The 26,104-nt window shown below is 38.6% G+C and overlaps 3 protein-coding genes across 4 annotated transcripts; 2 read left to right on the top strand and 1 right to left on the bottom strand.

Annotated features, from left to right (window-relative positions):
- Positions 1 to 1,103: 1,103 nt before the first annotated feature.
- On the bottom strand, positions 1,104 to 7,926 carry azin1b (antizyme inhibitor 1b). Its single transcript, XM_054606184.1, has 11 exons — positions 7,755 to 7,926; positions 6,825 to 6,968; positions 6,198 to 6,396; positions 5,837 to 6,010; positions 5,417 to 5,589; positions 4,974 to 5,187; positions 4,757 to 4,831; positions 4,144 to 4,309; positions 3,785 to 3,894; positions 2,819 to 3,036; positions 1,104 to 2,710 (listed from the first exon to the last, which is right to left on the bottom strand). Exons 3-11 carry the CDS (start codon positions 6,297 to 6,299, stop codon positions 2,635 to 2,637), a joined length of 1,308 nt encoding a protein of 435 aa, XP_054462159.1. The 5' UTR covers positions 6,300 to 6,396; positions 6,825 to 6,968; positions 7,755 to 7,926; the 3' UTR covers positions 1,104 to 2,634.
- Positions 7,927 to 11,019: 3,093 nt separating this feature from the next.
- atp6v1c1b (ATPase H+ transporting V1 subunit C1b) lies at positions 11,020 to 19,544 on the top strand. The gene is made up of 13 exons (XM_054606070.1): positions 11,020 to 11,191; positions 12,640 to 12,816; positions 12,918 to 12,985; positions 13,143 to 13,228; positions 13,368 to 13,462; positions 13,645 to 13,736; positions 14,533 to 14,631; positions 14,983 to 15,051; positions 16,719 to 16,811; positions 17,250 to 17,343; positions 17,580 to 17,677; positions 17,854 to 17,977; positions 18,739 to 19,544. The coding sequence occupies exons 2-13, from the start codon at positions 12,685 to 12,687 to the stop codon at positions 18,835 to 18,837; spliced, it is 1,149 nt and encodes a 382-aa protein (XP_054462045.1). The 5' UTR covers positions 11,020 to 11,191; positions 12,640 to 12,684; the 3' UTR covers positions 18,838 to 19,544.
- A 1,606-nt stretch (positions 19,545 to 21,150) lies between these two features.
- On the top strand, positions 21,151 to 24,568 carry si:ch211-215i13.3 (brain and acute leukemia cytoplasmic protein). 2 transcript variants are annotated; one of them, XM_054606487.1, is made up of 3 exons: positions 21,151 to 21,471; positions 21,724 to 21,868; positions 23,241 to 24,568. In XM_054606487.1, the coding sequence occupies exons 1-3, from the start codon at positions 21,333 to 21,335 to the stop codon at positions 23,470 to 23,472; spliced, it is 516 nt and encodes a 171-aa protein (XP_054462462.1). In that variant the 5' UTR covers positions 21,151 to 21,332; the 3' UTR covers positions 23,473 to 24,568. The 2 variants fall into 2 exon arrangements, with proteins under 2 accessions (XP_054462462.1, XP_054462463.1); XM_054606488.1 differs by having other exon boundaries at positions 21,724 to 21,848; positions 23,241 to 23,507.
- The last annotated feature ends 1,536 nt before the right edge of the window (positions 24,569 to 26,104 follow it).

The raw sequence follows: 26,104 nt of genomic DNA, 5'->3' as shown, positions 1-26,104 counted from the left end.
TGTCTGCTATTTGATAATCATCAGCGCCACCACAATCAAATGCACCAACACCATTCCTTCTTTCTTATGCTCTACTCAGCACTTTTTGACCAGGGTGATATACAGTGAATTGTATATCAGTGAAATTATGCAAATTCTTCACTCATCTATTAATCTTATTTCTAATGTAATTTAAATGTCATCTCCTCTACTTAACACAAATCAACACTCACATGAGACACTTAATTAGAGCTATAATGGCTCCTCTTAGAGCATTGTTTGAGATGGGACCCGCTCACATACAACACCAAGGAAGTGTTTCTGTGGCCGTAATTCATTCTGAAGCAGAGGAAATCAATGTTTTGCACATCGATCTGCCCTTGGTATTTTAATGATGTCGAAGTTCAGAGTGAGCAACAACTAAAGCTACCTACTCTATAAATGGCATTGGTCTTATTTAAAAATCAGCACTCCACCATGCTTTATGAACACTCAAGCATGGGTCCTATTGGGAGCTCCACAAGCAGGGGAGAGCTGTGTGTTGTTCAGGGACAGACAGGTCAGGTCACCAAAGTTTCCCTTATCCTCTCGAGCAAGGAGGTCATCCTAGCAACCTGAGCTGGAGTTCCACCTCCAACTTTCTTTACTTATTAAAGATGGCTGGTTAGTTTGAAACAGGCTTCAGGACCTTATAAAAACAGATACTGTAATGTACAGTATCAAGAGGGCAGATAAGACATATTGTAAATGCTGAACTGAATGCAGCAGCAGATTTTACAGATTGAATCCTGTTTTCTGGCTGAAGATCATACCGTTTACCGCTATGTTGTAATATACATCTAAACTGATTCATTTCTCTTTGGGACAATTGATACGGTCATCCAAACACATTAACATACTCTAGAATGGTACCATCAGGATGAAGTGGCCATAAGGGAGATTTTATTCTCTGCTGCAAAATACTGAGCCTAAGCAGCATTAATTTAAGATCAAGTTGTTTCCATGACATTCTACTACTGTACTATAAGAATACACACCAGATCAGAAACAAATGATAAATGATGTTTGCCAGTTAACGGTCAAGATTTTATGTGTAGGAATCTACAACTGTTCGCTGCACCAAAGATCACACATACACAGGATAAGTGATTTCAGTCAGAAATGTATTAAATTAATCACTTTCATTACTTTAACAAGCACAATTTACAGTCAAAAACAGGCTATGGTCCATTAGTGCCTTAGACAAGCAAGTAATTAATACATTAGTCATTTATAACACACAAGGGCAGGATTCTTTAAAAACTGCAGTTCAGTAACAACACCTTTAATTTTTATCAGACATGAGACATTTAGCTGTAAAAAGAGACTATGCATTGTGTGCCTCATAACTTCAGAGAGGCATGAGGAAAAGTCTATTTGTCATTTGCACTGCCTCAGAGAGGTCTGTGTACAGCTAGAATGCCTTTCATGTGAGAGATGTAGACAAATAAATCCACATCTTCCACATACAGATCGTTTATGTTTGAGAAATGTATCCGTTGCTGATTTTTCAGATCCTGTATAAAACAAGGACCGATCCCATGACGAGATACTAATATGAAGATCTGAAAAATCAGAGCTGCGGTGTTAAATGTCACAGTACTTATTTAACCTACAAAAGATTGTGTGCATTTAAACCAGATTAACCTGTCTCTATTAGAGGCAAGGAGTGCATTAGGGTGTATGCAGCTTCTCTGTATTCAAGCTATAGCTCAGCCTAGAGAGAATCTCCCACAGCAATTCCTTCATGCCTTTCGAGTAAAGGGAAACCACTGAGGTCACAAATGGCAATCACAGCACACTTAATCCATGTAGCGTTAAAAAACACATAAATATCTTATCTGGAAAACACTGTTAGATGGTCCACAGTATAATACCTGGGCAAATCACACTCACAAATGGAGCTTTACATTTGCCCCAGTATTATCTGAATCCAATAAATAAAAATGCATTGAGGTGAGCTGCATTAAAGAAATAGGTTATGTCATTGTCATAATTTCATTTAAACAATGCAAAGTGAGGGCTCTGAAGTACAGAATCCACAAGAGGCATTGATACTTTTGAACACTTCAAAAATCATCTACAGACAAAATGTACTGGTGTTGAACAGACACAGGATTTACACGACTGTCAACAGGTAATCAATAGAGAACTTGATTTTAATCAATTGTACATTTTGTAAACTGGATCTGATTTAGGAGAGAAACCACCCAAAACATGTTGGAGGGAGGGAGGGAGGGAGGGAGGGGGTGGGGCGGGTCCCCATCTCCAAAGAGTCGTCCATTTTGTTGCATATTGTCATTGGGGCTGGAGTTCTTTCAGCTGACAGATTTGTTTAGAGTCCATCAGAGCGAGGAGCGAGACTGAGAAGATTATCTTCCAGATCAAATTTTAGACAATTGAGGTATCAAACAACCAATTGTTTTTTCTAGAGGTAAAAAAAGTGAAATTCCTGGAAGAAATAAAAGGACACTGCTTTTTTCCCCAAGGTGGCTGGAATGTTGACCACTTTAAGCCCCTTGTCCCAGATAGCTCACTGACCCCTCTTCTCACATGGTGAAAGCAGAGGCTAAGGGGGATCTGTGTGATATCATACGGGACAGGGCCAGAGGGTAGTTACACACTGTACCGGACCATGGAGAAATTCTTCATGGCACTGTCCAGTGCCACACCAGCCCCCTGCATTTCGTACCTGTGGGCAACACCAAGAATCAAAATGAGTTCCTTGCAAATGCAATCATATTCTTACAACATTTGTATTAGTGGTAAACCTTCACCGGCTAACTCACTCCGTACTCACCAGTCACAAGTGGAGACAGTGTAGTAGACGGGCAGCTGGGGGGAGCTAGAGAGGCAGCTAAACTCCTCCAGGCCACACACTCCCATATTGGAGAAGCAAAGCCAGTCTCCCACACTGAGCTCAGGCAGCAGGCAGCGCTCCACCACCTGGTCCAGCTGGTCCAGTGACGGGCCCCACAGGCTGCTGGGAAACACTCCCTCCTCAGCACACAGCGCATGCTGGAGAGAGGAAACAATCAGAAATTTTACTTATTTAGACCTTCTGTCACAGTAAATGCCATCTCTACTGCATACGGTGAATCATACTCTGCCTGTTAAATGCAAAATATGTTGAATGCAATAATTAAATGATTACAGTTTGCAACTTAAGAAATGATTGGCAGTAAAATCACCAATAAAAATAACTGATGCATCATCATTTGCAAACTGTATCCCTTTGGTGGATAAAATATATTTTTGTTGATATCCCAAACACCCTTATTAGCTAGCAAGCAACCTAACACTGGATAGACATTATTAACTGTTTGTTAGCATCAGGGGTTTGAGGTGTATGAACTTAATTAAAACAGCCATGATTTACCAGAAGAAAAGTCCTTATGTCAGTTTATTTAACAGACACCATTATTTAACTACAGCTCCAGTTTATGTTGTTGTATGCAGAGTCACTTTTAGTTATTTCATGATTGTGAATTAAAGAGAGCGTAGAAGACCGTTTTGGCGGTCCTAATCTGGTAGGAAGTAGTTGGGTAGCAAACTGCCGTTTGTTGGTTGCCAATAATCCTTTTGACACACTTTTGGAGAACACCATGTTTGAGTACCTGAGCTTTGTGTCGTGTAATTCCTGAACCAATTAAGTCTTTATATAGGTCAATATCTATGATTCAATTTGGATCCAGCTTCCTTAAATATTCAGATTCTTCATTGAGTCCTGAATGGGGCTGACTCTCTTGGGTGGAGGCCTACTAACCTTGTGCACTGACGGGGCAGCGATGGAGTTTCCCAGCAGCTTGCGGCTGAATGGACCATAAACACCCTCATTCATGTAGTACAGGAACTCTGTATCTTCAGTGTTCACACCTGTGTAAATACAGTGATGTCAGAAATACAAAACACGGTGTATCATCTAGCAACAGAGGACTTGACTCCTGATGGGTTTGTTGTGATTATGAATTATGAATCTTGAAAAAACAAAAATTAGAACACAAAACCATTTTGTCTTTTCTAAATCCGGAGATAAATATCTGCACATTTTATTTTTACGTATTACAGTCAGATCTAATTAAAATACACAGGACAAAGACAACATCAGAGTATTAAGTCACTCACCTTGAGTGAGGCTGTCCCAGTGACGGTTCACCACCTTTTTGCCGATCACATTGACAGCCAGGCTGAAAGCCGAAGCCACATAGAAGCTGCCTGGCTGGGCCAACACTTGCACACCGGACAGTGGGGGGAAGTAAGCTTCCAGCAGCGGTCTGACTGCAGACTCAACCTGCACACACAAATATGCATTCAGAGGGGGTTTCCAAATAAAAACAAAACATGTGCAAGAACTTCAGCTATTAAATGATTCCAAAGCTGAAATCCATTACTTGATGCACGCTGTTAAGAGAGGCAACTGGTGAGATCTTAAATAGAACAGCGCATCAAAACTTGAACTAAGACTGGCATCTAACATCACTGCTGTGTTTAACGGCTGACTAGCTAGATTAATGAAAATGAATTTGAGTAAACTAGTCATGTCTTCAATAATATGTTGATGGCCACAGAGAATAAAGTAGCTTGAAATGGTGTATATCTATCTAAGTGTTATATTTTCACTTGTGTGTTCATCAGTTATGTTGTGTATTTTGGACCTTGTCTTTGTAGAAAATGTACATTGGCATATGACAGTCTGATTGATGCATCCCCAAAAATATAAAAGTTGTTTACCACTTACTTGTTTGAGCTGAAACTCTGAGCCAGTAAATCCACCACCAATGTCCAGGATGTTCATGTTAAAGCCCAGATCAGCCTGAACAGAGACAGCAAACAATCAGTTGTTATCCTTAATGCAAAAAGCTTTTAGGGATCAGAAAGTCTTGAGTTGTCACATATCTTCTAAATTACTCGGAACTAATCATTTTATGTTTATATATTTTCCAGAAAGTACTGACCCCCATGTCAAACACACAGCGGGCATCTGATAGTGCATGGGTGTAGGCCTGTTGCAGGTCTTGGCAGGAGCTGGGGATGTGGAAGGTCACCCCTACCACCTCGACTCCAAGCTCCTTGGCTGCTTCCAGCAGGTGCCGGCAGCTCTTCAGAGAAAAGCCGAAGGCCATGCTGGTCTCAGCTGCGTGGGCCTCGGTGGTCAACTGCAGCAGCAATCTACAAGATACAACAAAATGTAACATCAGCCAGAGATCAAAACAAGAATGAAACATCCATCTAGGCAAAGTAAGTATGTTTTTGACACCAACAATGAGTTTCCCCAATCGTATGCTAATTTTTAGCCTGTGTCAACATAATGCTTCGATAAACATTAGATTGACACAGTCTACAGTTTTGCAGAATTGCACAAGGATTAAAAAGTAGCCAAGGAAAAAGGTTTGCTTACTTCGCACTAGGGTGCAGGCGTGAAATCTTGGACAACTCTGCCTCATTTTCACACACAAGATGTTGGATGTTGTTCTTGGCTGCGTGCTTGATGTGTGCCAGCTGCTTGCAAACGCCTGACAAAATTATGTTTTCTGGTGGCACGCCGTGCTCCAGCACCAGGCTTACTTCAGTCTGCAGGAAACATGTTAGAGAAATGAAGGCAACAAAGTCTAAAAGCTCCGTCAAAACAATCAAAAGGGTACTAAGTGTGTTGCTTAGGTTAAAAGGGTAATAGTCATCCACTGAATAGTAATTAATTCAGTGCTGGTAATGTTATTTCCCCAAAATGTCAAGTGCTTGAATAAGAGGATGATGCACTGTGCAGTTTGAAAAAATAAATAAAGCAACCCGAGTTAGATTCTTTAAGTTAAAAGCTTACCTTGTTTGCACAAATGAAGCCTAGGCCCAAGGAGGCTAGCACCTCGATGACTGCAGGGCTGCTGTTGCACTTGACTGGGTAGTAGGGCTGTAGCCGTGGCACTGCACTCTGCCAGCAGACATGCTGCCGCATCAGGGCACCGAGGTCTCCCACCACAAACGCACTCTTCTCCACCTGGGAACATAAAGACGTGAAGGCTGCACTGAGTACAAATAGCAACCACTAAACAAACCACACCGATCAAAAGAGACAAAAACAATCTCAGTGCTTATGACAGTGTCATTAAAGCTATTCAAAGCATTTTGAAAAATGATTTCATTGCAACCTGAAGCCATTTAAAAGGCATGCAGGATGAACTGACCAGAGCCTGCTCGCAAATGTGTCCGTCAATGACATCTTCAAGGGTCACTCCTCCCTCCAGGAGTTCAATGATGTAGCTGGGTTTGTCAGCAAGTCCTTTCATCTCAACCGTATTCCGCAAAGCCGATAATCATAAAGAACAGTTAAGCAAGTCAAGGGGTCACGACTGAGCCAATTGGGTCCTGCCGGTATGCAACAAACTGGAAAAGGAGAGGGAGGGGAAAAAAAAAACATGAATTAATATCACCACAATACCCTTTTTTACAGCAGTTAACCAGGCAAATAAAATACACACGCATTCATAGGGCTGATACAATTCTACCTGGATGCATTTCCAGGTTTAAAACCAACAGCTACGCTCGCTATACAGTCTGTAGCACTTTTGGACACAAATATTCTATTATCTGCATTTTTTTATTGTACAATTAATACATTTGTCAAATACACACACTTTGGTTTTTTTTTTTTGCTTTTACCTAAATCTATTGACTTTCTCAAAAACACAACCCCAATTACTCACACTGCGGTTTGCATGTCTAACACAACACTCCTGGACTTTGTTACAGGTGTATGTATATGTAAGCCAACCTGCATGTTTGTTGTGTAAAAGAGACAGTGAGTCACTCACATGGACAAGTCAGGAGATGGACTTGTCCCACTATCAGCTAGGATCCCAAGGTGGCTCAGCGTTGAAGTCAAAGTGCTCCCGGTAGAGAGCCGCCCCTAGGCCCTCTGGGAAGCGCTCATACACCTGTGCAGAGACAGGGGAGCCCTGAGGGACACACACACAGCATGCATACATATGAATACATAGCAAAAACAATGTACCATGTGTTTATAACAAGCCAAATCACAATGCAATGTCGGTCATTTTGATTAATCCCTACAAACTTCACCTCTATTATCTAAGGATCCACGTGTGTTGTTATAATCTCCCACAATCGATACATGAAGCAACTCTCGCGTAGGGTTACGTGGCTTCTGTATTTAACCCAATAACACCCAGTATAACATCCCTGACTAAGCCAACACATCAGCTGACTGTTTATTATATCACTTTTAGTCCACATCATGTAATAAAAGTATCAATAAAACACGGGAGTGCGTGTGTGTGTGTGTGTGTGTGTGTTGATAAGACAAATAGTGTCATAACTTTACAGATTACACATTTATTTGCAATCAGTCACGGAAAGAAACACGGAACCCTTTACCATATATGTCTTTAATATTGACTTGTAGGTAAAAGTGCAGCTGTATTTAACATGTGAAACCTTATCGCGATGAGACGCGGCTGCTCACGTTGAGCTGGCTGCAGACAGCACGTCGGAGGAAGCAGCTCATGTTAGCACTGCGTTGTTAATAACACACATTGACGTCCACACCGGCACACAACCTCCACCCAGCCGCTACCACCGCCTAGCTGGTTTTATCACTACATCTAAATGTAACACGATTCTCAAAAACAGTAGCTCCAATGACTCGGTGCGTCCTGTGAGGCGAGGAGGCAGAACGAGCAGCCCGCCATGTTGAGACTCAACCCCCGTCCGGCTGTACTTACGTGAGATAACGGCCAGAACGTCTCGGGAAATCGTCTTCTCTTTTTCGGCGGAATTTTTAAAGAGTAGTGGGCCCAACGATGTAAGAAAGAAAGAGGGCGGTTTTTGCCATATGCCTTGGATGAGGGAGGCAAGCGGCCCGTGGAGCGGTTGTCTTCTCTACGGGTTGATGGGCGGAGCACGACTGAAGCCGAGGGGAGGAAGTGGGACGAGTAATGGACGGCTGGGGGGGCGTGGCCTAGCGCTCGGTTCAGCCAATGAGCGCTCTGCATTTTTACGACCATACCAAACATGTATTTCCGAATGGCTTACAGGCCGCCGTAGATCTGTGATGTCTATGCAGGTTACATAACCACAAACTTCCCGTAGATGGCCACTCGTTTCAGTCAATCGGTGTAAGACCCTTGCTCTTGTTTTCGTGGGACAATTCAGAGAGAGAGAGAGAGAGAGAGAGAGAGGTTATATTTAGGACAGAATAGCTGAGAAGCTGTTAGCCTGGTTACATCTAATGGGCGTCCAAATAAACAATTAGCAACAAACAATTATACATAAGTAAAAGACACACTATATAAAATATATACACAATTGTAAGATTTATTTATCAGTGAGTACAAAACATAAAACATAACATAACATTAGGTTTGTATTATTATTTAACATAAGTAGCATTTTAATGTTACAGCTACTTCATATACAGCTGGATACCTTTTGTCTTTTTGTATTTTATAAATGTGTTGTGTTTTGTATGTAAAATCGAATGTTAACACGACTAAGCATTCTTTTAAAACATTTGGGCATTCATAGATGTTTTACTTGTTTAATCTTTTTTCCAAGTCTGTCTGAGAATGCAAAAAATATGGCTTTGTTTTTATTCACATGCTGTCAACAATTCTTATTTCACATTCACAATTTCAACAACGGTGTGACACTCACACACTTTTACAACACAGGAACGCAAAACTTACAAAACACGCAGCTAGTCTAGGTTTTGGATATTTTGTTCACGCACATTGAATCTGGGGGATTAATAGATATTAAAGATTCAAAGGCTTTACTGAATATTTCGTTGATCCGTCCTGAAGAAAAACTTTGTCAAGTGCGATAATTATTTATGTGTCATTCAGTTTGATGGGAAGCAATTGATTTGGAGAAATGTCTCTCATAAAGCATGGTGGTCAGGAGTTCAGTACAACAGTGAAAGACTCAGCCTGCAGCCACCTTGGTCGTATGACTTGTATTTCTGTGACACTGGAGCAAAGCGCTGCATGGGTTCATCTGGGTCTGTAGCTGTTTGGCTCTTATCATTGTTTTATGACAGTTACTCCGAGGGACACTGTGTTCACAAAACAATCTGGTGTAGAAAACCTTGGAGTCTTAACAACAGAAAAAACATCCTGGAACGGATATTCCCTTGGCTGGCTGGCCTTCTTTACAGACTCAAAGTGACTTAATTAAATGTATGGATTCATGCAGTACAGTCATGCTCTTGGCCCTGAGGCACACACACACACACACACACACACACACACACACACACACACACACACACACACACACACACACACACACACACACACACACACACACACACACACACACGTATATATAATTCCAAAAACACAAATGGGTTATGCATACTTTCCATTGGATTATGACTTCATAATTAAAATGATCAAGCTTTGATAATTATTTTAAATGGGTATAATGCTGTTTCCTTTAATATATTTAACAATGCAACAACGTTTCAAATAAAGTAAAAAGTAAAAAGTTACTATGTGCTTCAGGGTTCACAACAGAGACCATGAGGGCAGGAGGAAATTAGATTTCATGCTTCAGTCCTGCAGAGTTCAGTTAAATGCCTTCACTGTCTTCAGAAAGGAAACTCAATTTGCAGCAAGAAGTACAATTTACAATTAACTGCATTAATAATCAATTCACAATACCCCAGCATGCAATTCCAAAATTAAATCAAACTTTGAAGAGTTCAGTAAGACAACTTACCTAACTGTAATGGATGTTCAAGTAGCTGGGCAGATATATATATATATATATATATCCACCAGTATCAGCTCATGTTGGTATCTGTCAATACGACATCTGATAAATAACAAGAAAATATCAGCAAAGAAATTCCCTAAACATTTTGTTGCCATTACATAGTTTGTGATCTAGGAAGTACTGACTATTAATTACTATCAACTACTAATAACTGTTATTTCTTAAGTTTAAGATGTCCTACATTGTTCATATGCTGTTTACAATGGGCCTATTTTACAGCACGTATTTGGACATGGAAATAACTTTAGTTGTATCATTTACACATGTGGTTTTCATGTTCTCACTTTGACATGTTTTCCATGAAAAAGGGCTATTCTTAAAAACGTGTCTGCTGATATACCATCCCATTTAACTCTCAAATATTATTATAATTGGTGTCAGTCTAAAATTCCAACATTGGCCAGACTCTTGTATAATAGTGGTATTTACCCTAACTCTAGAGATAACACTGGACATATAGGATCATTTATATCATAATAACGGACAAAGATTGTTGAGAAATTATAAATAGCTGAATCAGTTCATGATCAGTCCACTCTAATGAAACTGACACCTAGAGGCAGGATCTTTTAATTAAGTACAATATACATCCTACCAGAAGAGGGCGACACGACTGATACTGACTGAGCTGTCAAAACAAACCCTCATGCTGCCTTTAATGCCTGTCGAAATTACTATAATTACTTTTTAACCAAAAAATGATGCAGCTGAAATAATCAAAATTCTTGGATTGTGATATGATTTAACAAACTGGAGAGCACGTAATAAATTAACATGATGTAATACTTATCTAAACAATAAGAAGCTAAGAAATTACATCACAGAAAATGTATTTTTCCATCTCCATCCCTCCACTTCTGTACATGATTAACAGGTGCAGCAACAACCAAACACTACATTGCATTTGTACTAGGCCTACTATCATTGATAATGGCAGAGGCCACTTATATACAGTATTTATACTTATATACAGTAGTTATACTTATACACAGTCTGGACTTTCAACCATTTGTCCACCACCAATTTTTTTCTCCATCACTAAGCCATTTCAACAAATGATCAGCTGTACCTGTGCAGATATATGTTTTTTCTTTTTTAAATCAAATCAGTTTTCATGTCTTCCACCAACTGCTTAACAGCTGTTATTTCTGTTTTTTATGTTCATACATTGAATCTCACAAGGACTTGTCGGTCACGTGAAGGCAGCAGCAACTGCGCAGGCGCACAACAACAGTCCTGATCAGCTGACTGTGAGTGAGATGTTATGTTGAAGCTCCTTTGAGTGGAAAAGCTGTTACTATCTGCGCTATGCATGGGAAGCTGCGTCTGTCTAACTGAATCAAACCGTGGGGACCAGATTCTAAAGCCATTAAAAATACCGGTGAGTACGTACATTTACCAATGAATGACGTCGTGACAGCGTGAGACTGCGATGCAAAAAATACTTAAGTATTTAATACTGAATTTAACCACACAAGAACCAGGTCTACTTTGCTAATTAACAGTGTTTTTTTGAGTGAGAATGGTTAACAAATCAAACCCAAAGAGCAGCAGCCCTTAGTCATGAGTAGGTCATGGTGATTCATGAGGAGGATCAGTATTTAGCATGTCCTCTACAGAAACTGATCATATGACTCAATCAATCAGCAGACATGGAGACCAGTCTCTTATGAGTTTTACAAATGCAATCTACCAGTGTGTGTGTGTGTGTGTGTGTGTGTGTGTGTGTGTGTGTGTGTGTGTGTGTGTGTGTGTGTGTGTGTGTGTGTGTGTGTGCAGTGACCATATTACCATCATGGGGATATGTGGAAGTTAATGAATCAGAAGCATCATAGACGTCAAAAGAGGAACAAAATACTTACACAGCTGAAAATCAGTCTTTTATACGGTGGTGGGAAAATACTCATACTCTTTACTTAGGAAATGCAGTTATAGCATGTGAAAATACTCAGTTAAAAATAGAAGCCATACATTACAGTAAAGGTACTTGGGTAAAGGTACCAAAGTATGATCAGCAAAATAAACTTGAATATCAAAAGTCAAAGTTCTCATTATACAAAAAATTATGTATATTATTATGTATATCATATTATTGGACAAGTAACATGTAAGCAGCTTTAAATGTTGTAGCAGTTTGTGGAGAGTCGTTTTCAGCGACTTTATATCCAGTTGATGTGTGTAATGTGTACCAAGGCATCATTGGCATCATCATGTGTTTTGCTTACAAATCATAACATCCAAAGTAACTAGCAACAAATATCAAATGAGTGCAGTGAAGTAAAAATTAAAATATTTTTCTCTGAAATGTAGTGTAGTGGAAGTATTCTGTAGCATAAAATCAGTTTCCCTTAATTTATAGATGTCTGGGTAGTGTTTTTGATAACGTATAGGAGTGGGAAATCTGGATAAAACTTTTTGATACGCCAACTGTCATTTTGTTATTAGCTCTTTTTGACACAATAATATTTGTGGAAAATCAGAGGAGAAACAAGAATTTGTGTTTTTGGCCAATCCAGCAAATCGAACGCTAACAAATCAAAGTACTTCATGTTTTTAATGCAAAAATCATTGAAATAATTACGTTTTAACATTGCCCACAATGGCTCAATACACCCAAAGCTGTTCAAGGAATATCTACCATTCTAAAAAATCATAATAGCAATAATTCTGATGGCTGAATGATTATATTGTCTCACCGTACATATCATCATCACCATTCCTCTCCTTACATTCCATCCTTCTTACGGAGGTCAGAGTCATCAACAGAACAGTAGCCCTGGAACAAACCACAGAGCTCTACTGATACTCTTTCTCTTACTTCACTTTCAGTGACTTCCTCACATCAAAGGCCCGGTGGACAAACCTCTCACAGCCATGACAGAATTCTGGTTGATCTCTGCTCCGGGGGAGAAGACGTGCCAGCAGACCTGGGACAAGCTAATGGTGGCCACAACACGCACCAACAACCTCTCCGCTAACAACAAGTTCAACATCCCTGATCTCAAGGTCAAACACTGCAGTCATGTGTATTCCCCACCACAGGAAATCCCCCTTTAAGCAGCCTAGTGGTGTGTTTTTGTTCATATTTCTGTGTGTTTCTCTAACAGGTCGGAACACTAGATGTTTTGGTGGGTCTGTCGGATGAACTGGCTAAACTAGACACTTTTGTGGAAAGGTAAACCTCTATGTGTTAAGACTTAGCTTAAAGAGTCTGTAAAATTCCCTCTGTATCTGTTAGGTAGCAGGAGACAGTTGTTAGATGAACGAATGAGTCCTGCCTGCTGTTGCCATCTATTGCTTCTCTTGTGTTCATTCCCTGTGTTGTGTTTCAGTGTTGTGAAAAAGGTCGCTCAGTACATGGCCGATGTCCTGGAGGACAGCCGAGACAAAGTCCAGGAGAACCTACTCGCTAATGGAGGTAATTGCTGTTTACTTAATGATCTTGTTTATTAGACCTCAAAGCAAGACATGATATGTTCCAGTGTGTTCAGATGTTCAAACATACAGTCTTTTTAAATTAAAGTGATTAATGTAGATGACTTTAATCTGTTCTACAGTTGACCTGGTCACCTATATCACCAGATTTCAGTGGGACATGGCTAAGTATCCAATCAAACAGTCGCTGAAAAACATCTCTGAGATCATCTCCAAGGTAAAAATCTGTCCTAGTTTGATTTTGCCCATTCATATGTTTGGTGCAGGAAATGATCCTCACTGAACTGATTATAATATATTTCTATACTGGAAACCATCATAATATTTATCATATATTTATAATATCTGTGCGTTTTGGGAAGTACCGGTACGCTGATTTGTTCTCTTCTTTTTCTCTAGCAAGCCACTCAGATAGACAATGACCTGAAGGCCAGAGCTTCAGCCTACAACAACCTGAAGGGAAACCTGCAAAACCTGGAGAGGAAGAATGCGTGAGTTATACCGTACTAATACTGATAACATGAATACACTGTATGTTGTCTGTAATTTGATTGCAGAAGCATTGACCAAAGCCAAATACTGTGGCACTCCTCTAGCTTTATCACAAATGATTAGCTTTTCTTTTATCTTTTAGTTATTTTGTTGTACAGCAGATCAATGTAAAAGTTAGTCCTCATGTAATATTAACCTTCATGACCGCATGTATAAACATCATCCTCGTCCTACACACAGCAGTTGCAAACAGGAACCACAGCAAATCTTCTTCTGTTTCCTATGTTTTCCTATTTCCTGACATCGCTATGGAGTAAAACATGCTTTCCAGCTGTAGCTTCAAAAATGTTTCCAAAATGTAGATGGAATACATGTACAGTACCAGTCAAAAGTTTGGACACACCTTCTCATTCAATGGTTTTTCTTTATTAATATTGAAGACATCCAAACTATTAAAAAAAAATGTTTTCTACATTGTAGATTAATATTGAAGACATCCAAACTATGAAGGAACGCATATGGAATTATGTGGTAAACAAACAAATGCTCAACAAACCAGAATATGTTTTATATTTTAGATTCTTCAAAGTAGTTGAATGAGATGGCAGCCTTTTTGGCACACCTCTATGTATCGCTTCTAAGGAGGATGGGATTGAAATATTAAAATACTTAAAATAGTTTTGTTAAATGTGTAAAATACTTCTGCTCCACACATCGTTAACAAAAACATTTGTATGGCTTTGTGAGAAAGATTCAAGTTGCCTGAGTATCTAATCTGCATCTGTTGTCCTTTAGTGGGAGTTTGTTGACCAGGAGTTTGGCTGACATAGTGAAGAAAGAGGACTTTGTAGTGGACTCTGAGTACCTAATTACCATGCTGGTGGTTGTCCCAAAGTAAGTACCCTTACATCAGTATCAATATATTCAATATTCGGTGGGGTTAGAGTTCTCATGTCATTGTATCTATAGTAGACTTGATGGAGGATCCCCTCTGACTACAGCAGCATAAAAACAGTCAATTATTCAGTCAATTCACCTCAGTCCCATGATGTGGCGTCCCAGAGGCTTCTTCTGCCTCAAAACTCAACACATTTTGGCCATGAAAATGGTCAATTCTTAATCCGTTCAATTTCAGAATAAAATGAAAATCATTTTTTTTAATTTTCACTATTGGGATCAGCCTTAAAATGTAATGTTTGATGTGAAAATACATTGTTATAATATTTCCCTTTCCCCCATCACCAGGACAAGTTATGCTGACTGGCAGAAGACGTATGAAACCCTGTCAGAAATGGTTGTGCCACGCTCCACAAAGTAAGCTTCATAAATTTATAAATGATCAACCAAACGAAGGAGACAATTTTTGTTTTTTGACATATCTGACTTAAAAATAAAATGCAAAGATAACTTGCCGAATTGGCAAACGGACAAAGTTTGTTCCAAAACGAGAGTGAATCTGGTGTTGGCTTAGGCAAGCTGGCGAGCATCTTAACCCTCGTTGAGCCGAGGAAAGGGGACAACCTTAATATTGATATCTTTAATGTCATGCTGTGCGACATCCTTGTGTCCACTACAGTTGCTTCATTAGGTTTCATGCTTTGACTCTGATTAGAATCGGAAACATTTCATGGTTGACCCTTAAAAAGCTACTTATTCGTATTAAAATAGAAAAGATTATGTGGTTGACCTGCAGAAAGCAATTGACCTTTTGAAAACGAGGCCAGATGATTTGAGACGTTATGTCCGGGCTTTTGGACAGACGTGGCTAAGTGCGGTGTGGTAACCTAGCAACCTGTATTCCCAAAACCCATCTGCTGATCCAACAGGAAATGGGAACATCTTTTATATATTATGCAGCTAGGACAGGGGAATATTTCCTTAAGTGATATTTTTTTGTGATTGTTTCTAAGCTCTACTTTATCGATACGTTGTCAAAACCTGCATTCACACCTGGGAGAGATCAAGTGCTTTGGTAATGCAGACTTCATCCTTAATTGCACATACTTTCTATATAATATCTGTAAATTGAGTTCCAGCACACACGGTTGGTTTGTGTTTCTTGCAATGAGTGAGAAGCCAGTGAGGGGTCATGTCCTCATTGCTGCCTTAGTGACTCATACTGAGAAGAGGTAGCTTGTCACCCAACATGTATTGAAGGAAATCAGTTCAATATAGTGAATTCTGACAAAAAATGGATCAGTTAGTTTGAGTTTATCTTTAATAATAATAAAATCACAATAATAATACATTTCATTTGTACAGTGCTTAAGAAAAGGTTCTCAGAGCACTGTACATGATAGTAAAAACAAAAACATTACAAGCAATAACCGTATAAAAACAGCCACAACAATGATGAGGCCAGTGATGTAGATGGGGGCCAGGTTTTGGAGGGCTTTGTAGGTGATGAGGAGAATTTTGAACTGGATTCTTTGGTGAATGGGGAGCCAGTGGAGGTTTTGAAGGACTGGGGTGATGTGATCTCTGGTGCTGGAGTGGGTGAGCAGACGGGCAGCTGACTCTTTAATGTATTGTAGTTTGTGGAGAAAAATGAGAGAGCTGTTGCAGTAGTTGAGTCATCAGGTGATGAATACTGCGTGTACCCAGCTCTCATGTTGAAGCTTAGTAAAGCTGGCACGGGGTGTGCAAGCCAGAAAATAACGTAATCAAGTGCAAAAGGATGCTTAACTTTGTCGTGCACCTAAAACATTTTTTGTAACATGGCACACACAGCATGGGATCAGACCATTTTCGGACACAATTTCACAAATAGTTCACTGATAAAAGCACTACTTACACATATATATTTATTTTGCAGCCAATTCAAATTGTTAACAGGGTATTTAATCTTTGTTTCTTTAGATTGAATGTAATACTTGACTGCTTTCTTTGCAGGGCTTGTACAAAGACATCAAAGTTGTCCATGAATATTAAATACGAGTTAACAGTATAAACAAAGCCATGTGTCTTGTCCTCTCCTCCAGGCTGCTGTTTGAGGACCACGACAGCGGTCTGTTCAGTGTCACTCTCTTCAGGAAGGCTATAGATGACTTCAAGCACAAGGCCAGAGAAAACAAGCAAGTTGATTTTATTTTCCACTTGAGCTGTGTTTCAGTTTTTGTCACTTGAGAGATTTTAGTTTCAGATCGCAGATTATGTCTCCCTTTTGTGTTTTTGTAATGTCGGGGAAATCAACCACAGATAAATGGCAGTAATGATACCTCTTTATTGAAGTGGGCTACTTATTTGTTAACGCAGGAATTGGCTTGTTATGCTCTAAAAAAAAGTCTGCCATTCTATAATAAACACAATTTGTCAGCACTCGACAGTCTCTCCAATTAGCACGACTGAGGGATCTGTGTGTTTTCTTTATCATGTGTCTGTGTGTATGAAGCCCTTTTTCAGATGTGCACTTGAGTGTGTCTGTGTGTGTCTGTGTGTGTGTGTCTGTGTGTGTGTGTGTGTGTGTTCGCTGGCAGCTGATTGCCAGCTCTCTGCTGTGTGTCCTGACTTAGGTTTACGGTGCGTGATTTCCAGTACAATGAGGAGGAGCTGAAGGCCGACAAAGAAGAGATGACACGTTTGTCCACTGACAAGAAGAAACAGTTTGTACGGCTGCTGTTTTCTTCATAAATAGTTTTACTGATTAAGTAGGGAAGGAAGAAATGAATTGAGTCTTAGTGGCTGAAAGCCTGAAACCAGTTTTATATAATTCTGTAATTATGCTTACTGGTAATTCATGAGGATGATTTGAATCAAAAACCATCCAAAATGGGAATTTCAGCCAGTTGACAAGTATATATTCTTAATTAGAAAATATTAAAATGCTGTTTCTGTCCACCCAGGGGCCTTTGGTACGATGGCTGAAAGTGAATTTCAGCGAAGCCTTCATTGCGTGGATTCACATAAAAGCCCTTCGCGTGTTTGTGGAGTCAGTTTTGAGGTAAGCAAGTGAAAACCCAGCAGCCTCCATGAAACACCCTCAGTGAAGTTCATCAGTCTGCTACTCTTTGCAAACTTTGGTATTCCATTCACTCGTCCTCTTTAATGTAGGATTTGTTTCTTCTTGTTTCTTGAGAAAGATGACAGATTGCCTGACAGACTTCTTGTGTTTCATAGATATGGGCTGCCGGTGAACTTCCAGGCGATGCTGCTGCAGCCCAACAAGAAGAACATGAAGAAGCTGAGAGAGGTGCTCTCCGACCTGTACAAACACCTGGACAGCAGCGCAGCGATCATTGATGTGAGTCCCCTTCACTGATTATTTCCAATAAACAATCAAAAAAATGTATTACATTGGTTTCCTCCACCAGTTCAACATATTTTTTTCATGTTTCAGTCATGCAAAATACTTTTTATAACAGACATGACTGAAATTTAAAAGACAGAAAACATGTCTCATTCACCTAATAGGGAGGCTTTGCATTGCCTTATAGGCCCAGAAACAAAGCGGCTCTGCCAAACTTCTGGATTTTTTGCCGCCACTGTTCACCATGCTGAACAAATGGGAAAGCCTTTATATCCTTGTAAATCTATTCTTTATTTGGTACACCAAATCCATCCTGTTTGGTGTGACAGATATTGCCTTGGTTGTTTCATATAGGAACTTCACTCACAAGGTCTGTGGATTATCTTCAGTACCCGGGTCATGATTCCTGGAAAGAGCCATTGCTGTTTAGTTTTTCAAATGTATTCTTTGGAGCTTTGAGCACCAAAAGTAGAGTTTCAGCTAGTTTCATTATATTGGAGATAAGGCAGAAACCTCTACACTCCGCATCTCACACCAAAACAATCTAGATGCATATATAGCACTACAGGTAAGAGGAAAAATATGTATTTTTAAGATAAGACTTAAGACAAACCATGTATATAGTAAAACAACATAATAACAATGGTATCATTAAACTCTAACTGTAATAAAACAAAAGGTATCGAAATATGAATGCAAACAATAATGGTGTGTGTGTGATTATTGGTCTAACTGTGTCTCTGTGTTGCCTGCAGGCCGCTATGGACATCCCAGGGCTGAACTTGAGCCAGCAGGAGTACTACCCCTACGTTTACTACAAGGTTGACTGCAACCTGCTGGACTTCAAAGTCTAGATGCATCTCCTTCCTCATCTCAGCCTCTTTGCGGTAGTTTTCTGATGTGACATGCTCACATCCCCAAGGTTTCATTTAATTCCACCCTGTTTTTCCTGTTTTCATTCCCTTCCTCTTGTCCTCTCTGATGCTCCCGGTACATCCCTAGGTCAATATTGAAGAAGTTGTATATTGAACTTCTGTTCTAATATACTTGACAAATATAGGCCATCATTTTGGGGTTTTTTTCGCTTCCTTTTTTTACTTCCTTTCACATTCCCCATCAAAGGACATAAAATTGCTGCATTTTTATTGTTGTTTTTCTCTACTGTCCTCATACTTTATTAAAAGCAACAAAAACGGTACATTTGTGGGGAAAATGGGAAGAAATATAAATGTATGTTAAATATAGTATTTATTTAAAGCCTCTAAAATCAGTGAATATGTTTTTGTTTGGTTCAGTTTTTGAAAGTGATGTGTTTTAGCTCCATGTAAGGAATGTCTGTTTACAAGTAGATGTCGACCATTGTCTCCCCCCTCTAAAGCTGTAATCCTGTGAAACACTGAGACGGATCCATTTACTGTATAAAGAAGCAATATGTTTGCTGATTGAATGCTCCTATCATTTCTGTATATTAAGCAGTTTGAGAAAACAATAATGGGTCTATGTGCAAATACTGTATTGTCAGTATAACTGATAATGACACCACATATTTAAAATAAATGTGAAATATAACTGACTTTGGCTCACTGTTCTTTTTAACTGCAGAATAAAGTTTATAAATGTTCTCAGGCTGATATTAACCAATACTAGAATTACTATCAGTTTTATATGAAGAGAATAAAGTATAAGAAGAAAACAAAATCTTAGAAATGGATACAAAATAAAATCTAGTTCTAAGTTTACTTATAATGCAAACTTGTTGGAAGCGAACAGTTCAAGCACAATCAAGCATTTATTTTCTATTGTGCTACATAAGATAAGTTTAGTATTTTGAAAAAATAATGTAAGCATATGTAAGCAACATAAAGTACAAAGAAGGAAGTCATTAATAAGGTTTAAGTAGGGAAATTATAAAATTTTGAAATGAAGGTTTGACTTTGGGTGCTATTTAGTTAGTTTTAAGAGTTTTTTTTCTCCTTTTGGGTTCTGTATAAATATCTTCCTCTACTACTACAAGATTCCTTTCTAATAAATCTCCCTTTATAAAGCAGTTATAAGTTGTAACTATGGGCTGTATTTATGGTTAAAGTATTTACGGATAGATCAAGCCATTAATAATTACAACTTGAGGATTCCCAAAAAGTGTTATTTTATAGCTCTTTAATTAATCAGAAAGACTGCAACCTCTGGAGCATCTGAACCAAAAATCAATTTATTAACATCTTTGTAATGTTCACAATTGCAGATTGGATTGAATTTTGTAAAACCCCTTTATTACTCAAACATTTTAGCAGACAAACAAATGTGTTTATAAAAGTATATTTGTATTTCTTTTGAAGTCTTCTCTAATTTTGTTCTTGTTATCTGTTTTAAATTGTCACTGTTGGTATGATTTTCTTATTGTTTCATATGTTTGGCTTTTGTAAAGCACTGTGATACTTGAAAAAAACTTTTTAATTAGCCTTATTATATCATTTGAGGGACCAGGGCTATTAACATTTTGTAACCTTCAGATGCGGGCTTCTTAAAAAGGTGAAATCTCATGATACTTTATTAATGGATTTGATTACACTTATAGCTGCCTTATTTCCAAATAGATGGATAAATACTTTAAAGTTTTTTTTTCCACAACCTGTAAACCCCAAATTCTTTGTAAACAATCCTCTTTTGATTCTTTTTGATTATTCAACTAAAAAATGAATCAGTAAAATACTCTAAAAGAGCAAGAAATATTAAAACCATTAATGGTTTCGGGTACACTTTAAAGGAGTTGTTTATTTACAACTATACTCCTCCTGTGGGGACTCATAAGTGGAAAATGGTGCATAAACACATACTGAATTAATGACAATATAGTAAAACAGTTATAAAATGTAAAACACGTGTTAATAGGAGCAGCTGTTATTGACAAATAGCTGTACATTAATAAACACAAAACCATGTTCTTACAGCAGCTTAGCCTACAGCAAGGCAACATTTTAAACTATGTATTTAATGTTTTGTTTAGCTATCATCCACGCTGAATAGGGGGACTTAAAGTAAAGTGAGATTTTGATTGGTCCAGGCGAATATTTTCATGATGACGACGGTGACGTAGTTGAGATCCCTCGCAGCCAATCAGAGGTCGTGCAGTTGGATGACGCAGGTAGCTCCGGTGTGTGTTAGTGCTGGTCAGCTGCTGTAGTCTGTGGAGAGAGAGCAGCATCAACATCAGCAAGCGGCTCTGATGATGATGATGGAGCCGGAACCTCGGACTGAGCCGCAGTAGAGACCCGGGAGAGAGGATGCTGCCTGCTGTCCTGAGACAACCCGAGTCGTGTTTAGCTCCGTGTGACAGCCGCAACCACCGTGGATGATTTTCCCGATGGGTTGTGGAGGGAGTCGGGCGGACGCGATCATCGAGCCGAGGTACCATGAGAGCTGGACCAGAGAAACCGAATCGACGTGGCTCACCAATACGGACGTAGAGACCTCTCTGCCGGTGGCGAACAGTAAGATCCTCCGTTTGTGTCTGTCTGCACTGCAACGTCTCTTATGGCATGTACAACAGGCCACATCACAGTTCCTAAAATGAGATTATGATGCACATAGGGATCACAAGAAAGCTAAAAAAAAAAAAAAAAGCCCACTCTAACTGCCAGCTGTCAACTCCCTAACATAGCAGTTTTGCATCTCTACTATTGTCTTAATGTGTAAAAAAAAAATGACACATGATAATCTAATCCTTTACTGTTGTCCAAAAGGTAAAGCTCTGGAGGCCAGTCTGAGGGAGAAGAGGATGGTGAACACTGGCACCCAGTGTGGGAAGCAGGCCCTCACGTCCACTGGCTCCAACCACCAGAGGAGACCCAGACGCTCCTTGAGTGATGTAGGTGTCACTGGTAGCAGGTATTGACACATCTGACCGCTAAACATCAACACCAACACCAACAGCCTCTATATTTGCACACATGGTGACGTTACAGGCCTTGAGACCCAACAGCGTGACATACTGTACCTGTTCTCTGACGTTGTATATCTCATATGCAGTGTTTGAAAGTCCGTCTGACAGGTGGCTCTGCTGAATCAAAACTTTATGAGGAATCAGAATCAGTAGTTTTCCATTTATTCATGGGAAGTTTTGACTTTATGTTGATTTAACTTCCGTTTATGGTTTATTTCAAGTGACTGAAGCAGAAAACATGAAGGTTTTAAGGAAGGAAGGACAGACGGCTGTTATATGTCTTGTGATCTGAGATAATGTTGTAAAACTAAGTTGGCAGAGATATGATTTTAAGTTTGCCCAAAATGGCTTTATAATATTCACAGGCAACATTTTCAGTAAGATGCAAATATAGACACACACACACAACAACAACAACAACAACAACAACAACAACAACCATATGAAATACGAGGAGTTGAATAGTCGATCAAGCAATTCACATATGTTATCCTGGATCTTTCTAAAATAAACAGTAGATTGATCAATAATGAAACAAGTTCTTAGTTGCAGCCCTTTCCACCGAGGTGTTTGGGCTTTCTCTTCTTGTTCAATTAGTAAACTAAAGAGAAAGTCTATTTGTGTTTTGGGCTGATTAACGGACGGATAAGACAAAAAGTTAGAAGATGAGTTGTTTTCACTATTGTCTTACATTTTTATTGAGAATACTGACAATAAAATTCATTAATTGTGAAAATTAGACATAGTTGCAGACCTACGAAGGTTTTATCTGCATTTATTGACGTACAGAGTATATTTACACTATATTTTCCCAAGTATCCATGGTTCAGTGTCATCTGGTCATTCATCTGTTAGTGCAAACAGTAAACATTGAGAATGATAAATTATGTAAAAATAATCTGCATTTGAGTTGGCCAATACCATAACATTTCTTTCATTTTGTGTGCCGATGCTATTATCTGCTCTAAATGCAAATGAATGGGCTTTTAATACTCGTGAACAGCAGATAAAAAAGAGATAGACTGATAACACTGTGTGGACACTTTTATTCAGCATGTTTTAAATTCATTGTTATTGAGTTTAAAAAATATATTTATTGAATTTCAAAAAGATCTGAAAAATCAATTCCATGACCTAAAAAAAACTACATTTTCAGAAACACAGATTGTTGTGTCTTATCTATTTAACCTTCCACCTATGAGCAGAGCTTCAGTGACTCAGGTCTCAGTCGGCCATTGTTGCCCACTCACTCTCTGTCCAGTGTGGTGACATTTAAATGATGTGGCATTCAAAAAAACCTCTCGCATCTTTTCACAGCAAACCACTCGTGAGTCCAAAAGGAGGGCATCAAAAGAGGCCAGTGCATTGTCTAAGGATGGGCAGCCCGTCAATAACAACAGCGGTGGAGAAACTGAACCTGGGAACGTGTGTGATGAAAGATGAAGAAAAGCCAAGACTCTGTGAAGAGAAAGATGGCAGCCGGAGCTGTGAAAAGTTCACCAAAAGACGGGTCGGTGATTTACAGACTTGTGTGGATGATGTTCGCTAGTGACTTTGCAAAACCTTGGCTGTCAATCTCAGTGATTTACAACATAAGCACCTGCATAATGTCTCCATCCAAAGACCTCGTGATGCTGCGTCTTTGTTGTGCTGTTGCAAATGCATGCGTGAAGTGGAGCAGAAAGTGGATCACACAAAAGGGTGTATGCTCTCCGCCATGCTTTTTCTCCCATGCTTATGGTGCCAGTCAGGGAATGAGTCACTGTATTAAGCCAATTTAAAGAAAACAAGAACAGACCGTCCCGTATGCACATGATAATCACAGTCTGCACATCTAATGTTTTCTGTGTGGGGCCTTCCTTAAGAATTTGCTTCAGTTCTTTGTGCAAGTATATTCCTTTTGTTGTGAATGAAAAACAATGATGATGCTGTTTAACCTCAGTTGATGCTGTAAATGATTTTCATTTAAATAAGACCCTGAAGTGCTGTTTAGAAACTGAGATTTGGAAGTTTTAATGCTTGAAGGCTGAAGACTGTCTTTTCCAGCCTCTGCAAGCTAAAGAAACAAACACACCCGCATGTGCCTACATTTTAATCTGAACTGCTCCTGTTTTCACTTTGAGAGTTTGTTTTGTTCAGTATTATGTGTTCTCTTAAATCTTCTTTTATGTTATATGATGTTATACCTTATACCTTATCTTTTACCATTATTATGTATTGAACTGATGCGTCATCCGTGTGGCTTACACTGATCTGCATGTTTAAATCAATCTCAAATTGTTTCAGCATTGGTGGAAGATGTTTCTGCCCAAACTTTATCAGAAGCAAGCTGTCTGGAATAAAACGTTTTGCTTATTTGGTTCACGGGAAAATAGAAAAACTGCACAGAGAAGTATATTACGATGGATGATTGAGACTGGGTTATCGTGAGAGTGAGAGTTATGGCCAGCAGATGGCGTTGTTGACCAGTCTGACCTAACATTTTCTGCTTGTGATGACTGTTGCTTGTCGAGAGTTTTGGATGATTCTCTGAGATGATAATGTTTGAATGTGTACAGGCAAACTTTTGTGATGGAAAACAACATTTGAACACATGATTTACCACAGTTTTCTTCTTTGAATTAAAATTGTTGTCAGCTTCTTAAGTTGTGAAACTCAGAAAGAGGTGAGATGTGCAGTAATTTCTCCCAACAGGAAAAGGCTACAGCAAAATGAACTAGCCTACATCAAAAGACCAATGACCTGCTTTATGTTACTTTCTATTAATTCATCCATGTGTTTCTATATTTAACGGATCATTTTAGATACAGTTCACTCATTGTCCTTTACTGAGCCCAGAACCACATTAGATGATAGTCATCTTATTTATTTACTGGGCTTACTACAGATTTCTTTGTAGGAATAGCATGAATGTGATACTTATCTAATAGCAAAAAAACTTGATATTGATGACTTGCAACAGTGAAAGAAGAACAAAGATTGATTAAATGTGGCCATATTGCTGTAAAACTGTACTAACTTAACTTAAAACTTTATTAAAAGTATATTTTGATTATCAACGGTTATAGTTGCAAACATGAAATTAGGCTCAGTGTTTAGATGTATATTATTTTATGTATGTTATTATATTAATTGATTACTGTATTGATGCATTAACATGTAAGCAGCATTTTAATGTTGTAGTTGTTTGAATGTAGCCTAACTACTTTTAAAAAGGCTATATTATTTTGGATAGAAACCTTCAAAGTTTAGTAAAAAGAGATAAAATGAGATAAAATAATCTGCAGGAGGAAAATCACAGCAGCACAAGACACAAGCCAGGATGTAAGAAAAATAACAGATTTATCTGAAAGTTATAAAATATCAAGGAAATCAAAGAGAAGGTATTTAAAGTGTAATTACTCAACATTTTATGACAGCTTACAGTGTTTCTTTGCAAAAGAAGATTTTTTTTTCTCTGTCTGTTTTAATGTATCCTCTAACATTCTTGCACTCAAGGAACTATCAATCAAATAGGGTGTTTTGATGGTGCTATCTCAAAATTAGGTCGTTTTCATAAATCATGTTTTTATTGTGCACTCAAGGGTGATCAAACAATTCAAAGGATGGTGTTAATCTGATTTTTACAAATGAACTTCATGTACGTTAAGATAAAGAGATAAAGAGATAAAGAGGTTTTTGATTGTCATTGTAGTGATACAACGAAATTCCGTTTGGTAGCCCTCAGCCAGCCAACAGCAGCTTACAACAAACACAATAACAACAATATCCAAGATAAAAATACACAAAAGGAATGAAAACTTTACTATGTACAGCAGGTGAGTATTTAAAATTTAAAATGTAATCTAAATAAGACAAGATAAAATAAGATAATCCTTTATTAGTCCCGCAGCGGGGGACATTTACAGGATTACAGCAGCATAGAGGATAGTGCAAACAAGAGACAAAAAAGATCAAAATAAGTATTATAAATAAGCAAATGAGCAATAAAAAAAACAGTAATAAACAGTAAAAACAGTAAAAAAAATTCACAGTAACTGAAATGTAATCACACCTAATCTAAACCATTACCATTTTTATTTTTTATTTTTATCTTGTCTTTCTTTACTATGTCTCTTGTGTGCACTTTAACTCTATGCTGCTGTAAGCCTGCACATTTAAAGGATTATCTTATCTTATCT

This window comes from Anoplopoma fimbria, chromosome 10, assembly GCF_027596085.1.
Source record: "Anoplopoma fimbria isolate UVic2021 breed Golden Eagle Sablefish chromosome 10, Afim_UVic_2022, whole genome shotgun sequence".
NCBI classification, from domain to species: domain Eukaryota; kingdom Metazoa; phylum Chordata; class Actinopteri; order Perciformes; family Anoplopomatidae; genus Anoplopoma; species Anoplopoma fimbria.
Note: the sequence above shows the minus strand (reverse complement) of the source record. Positions and strands in the feature narration are given on the sequence as shown.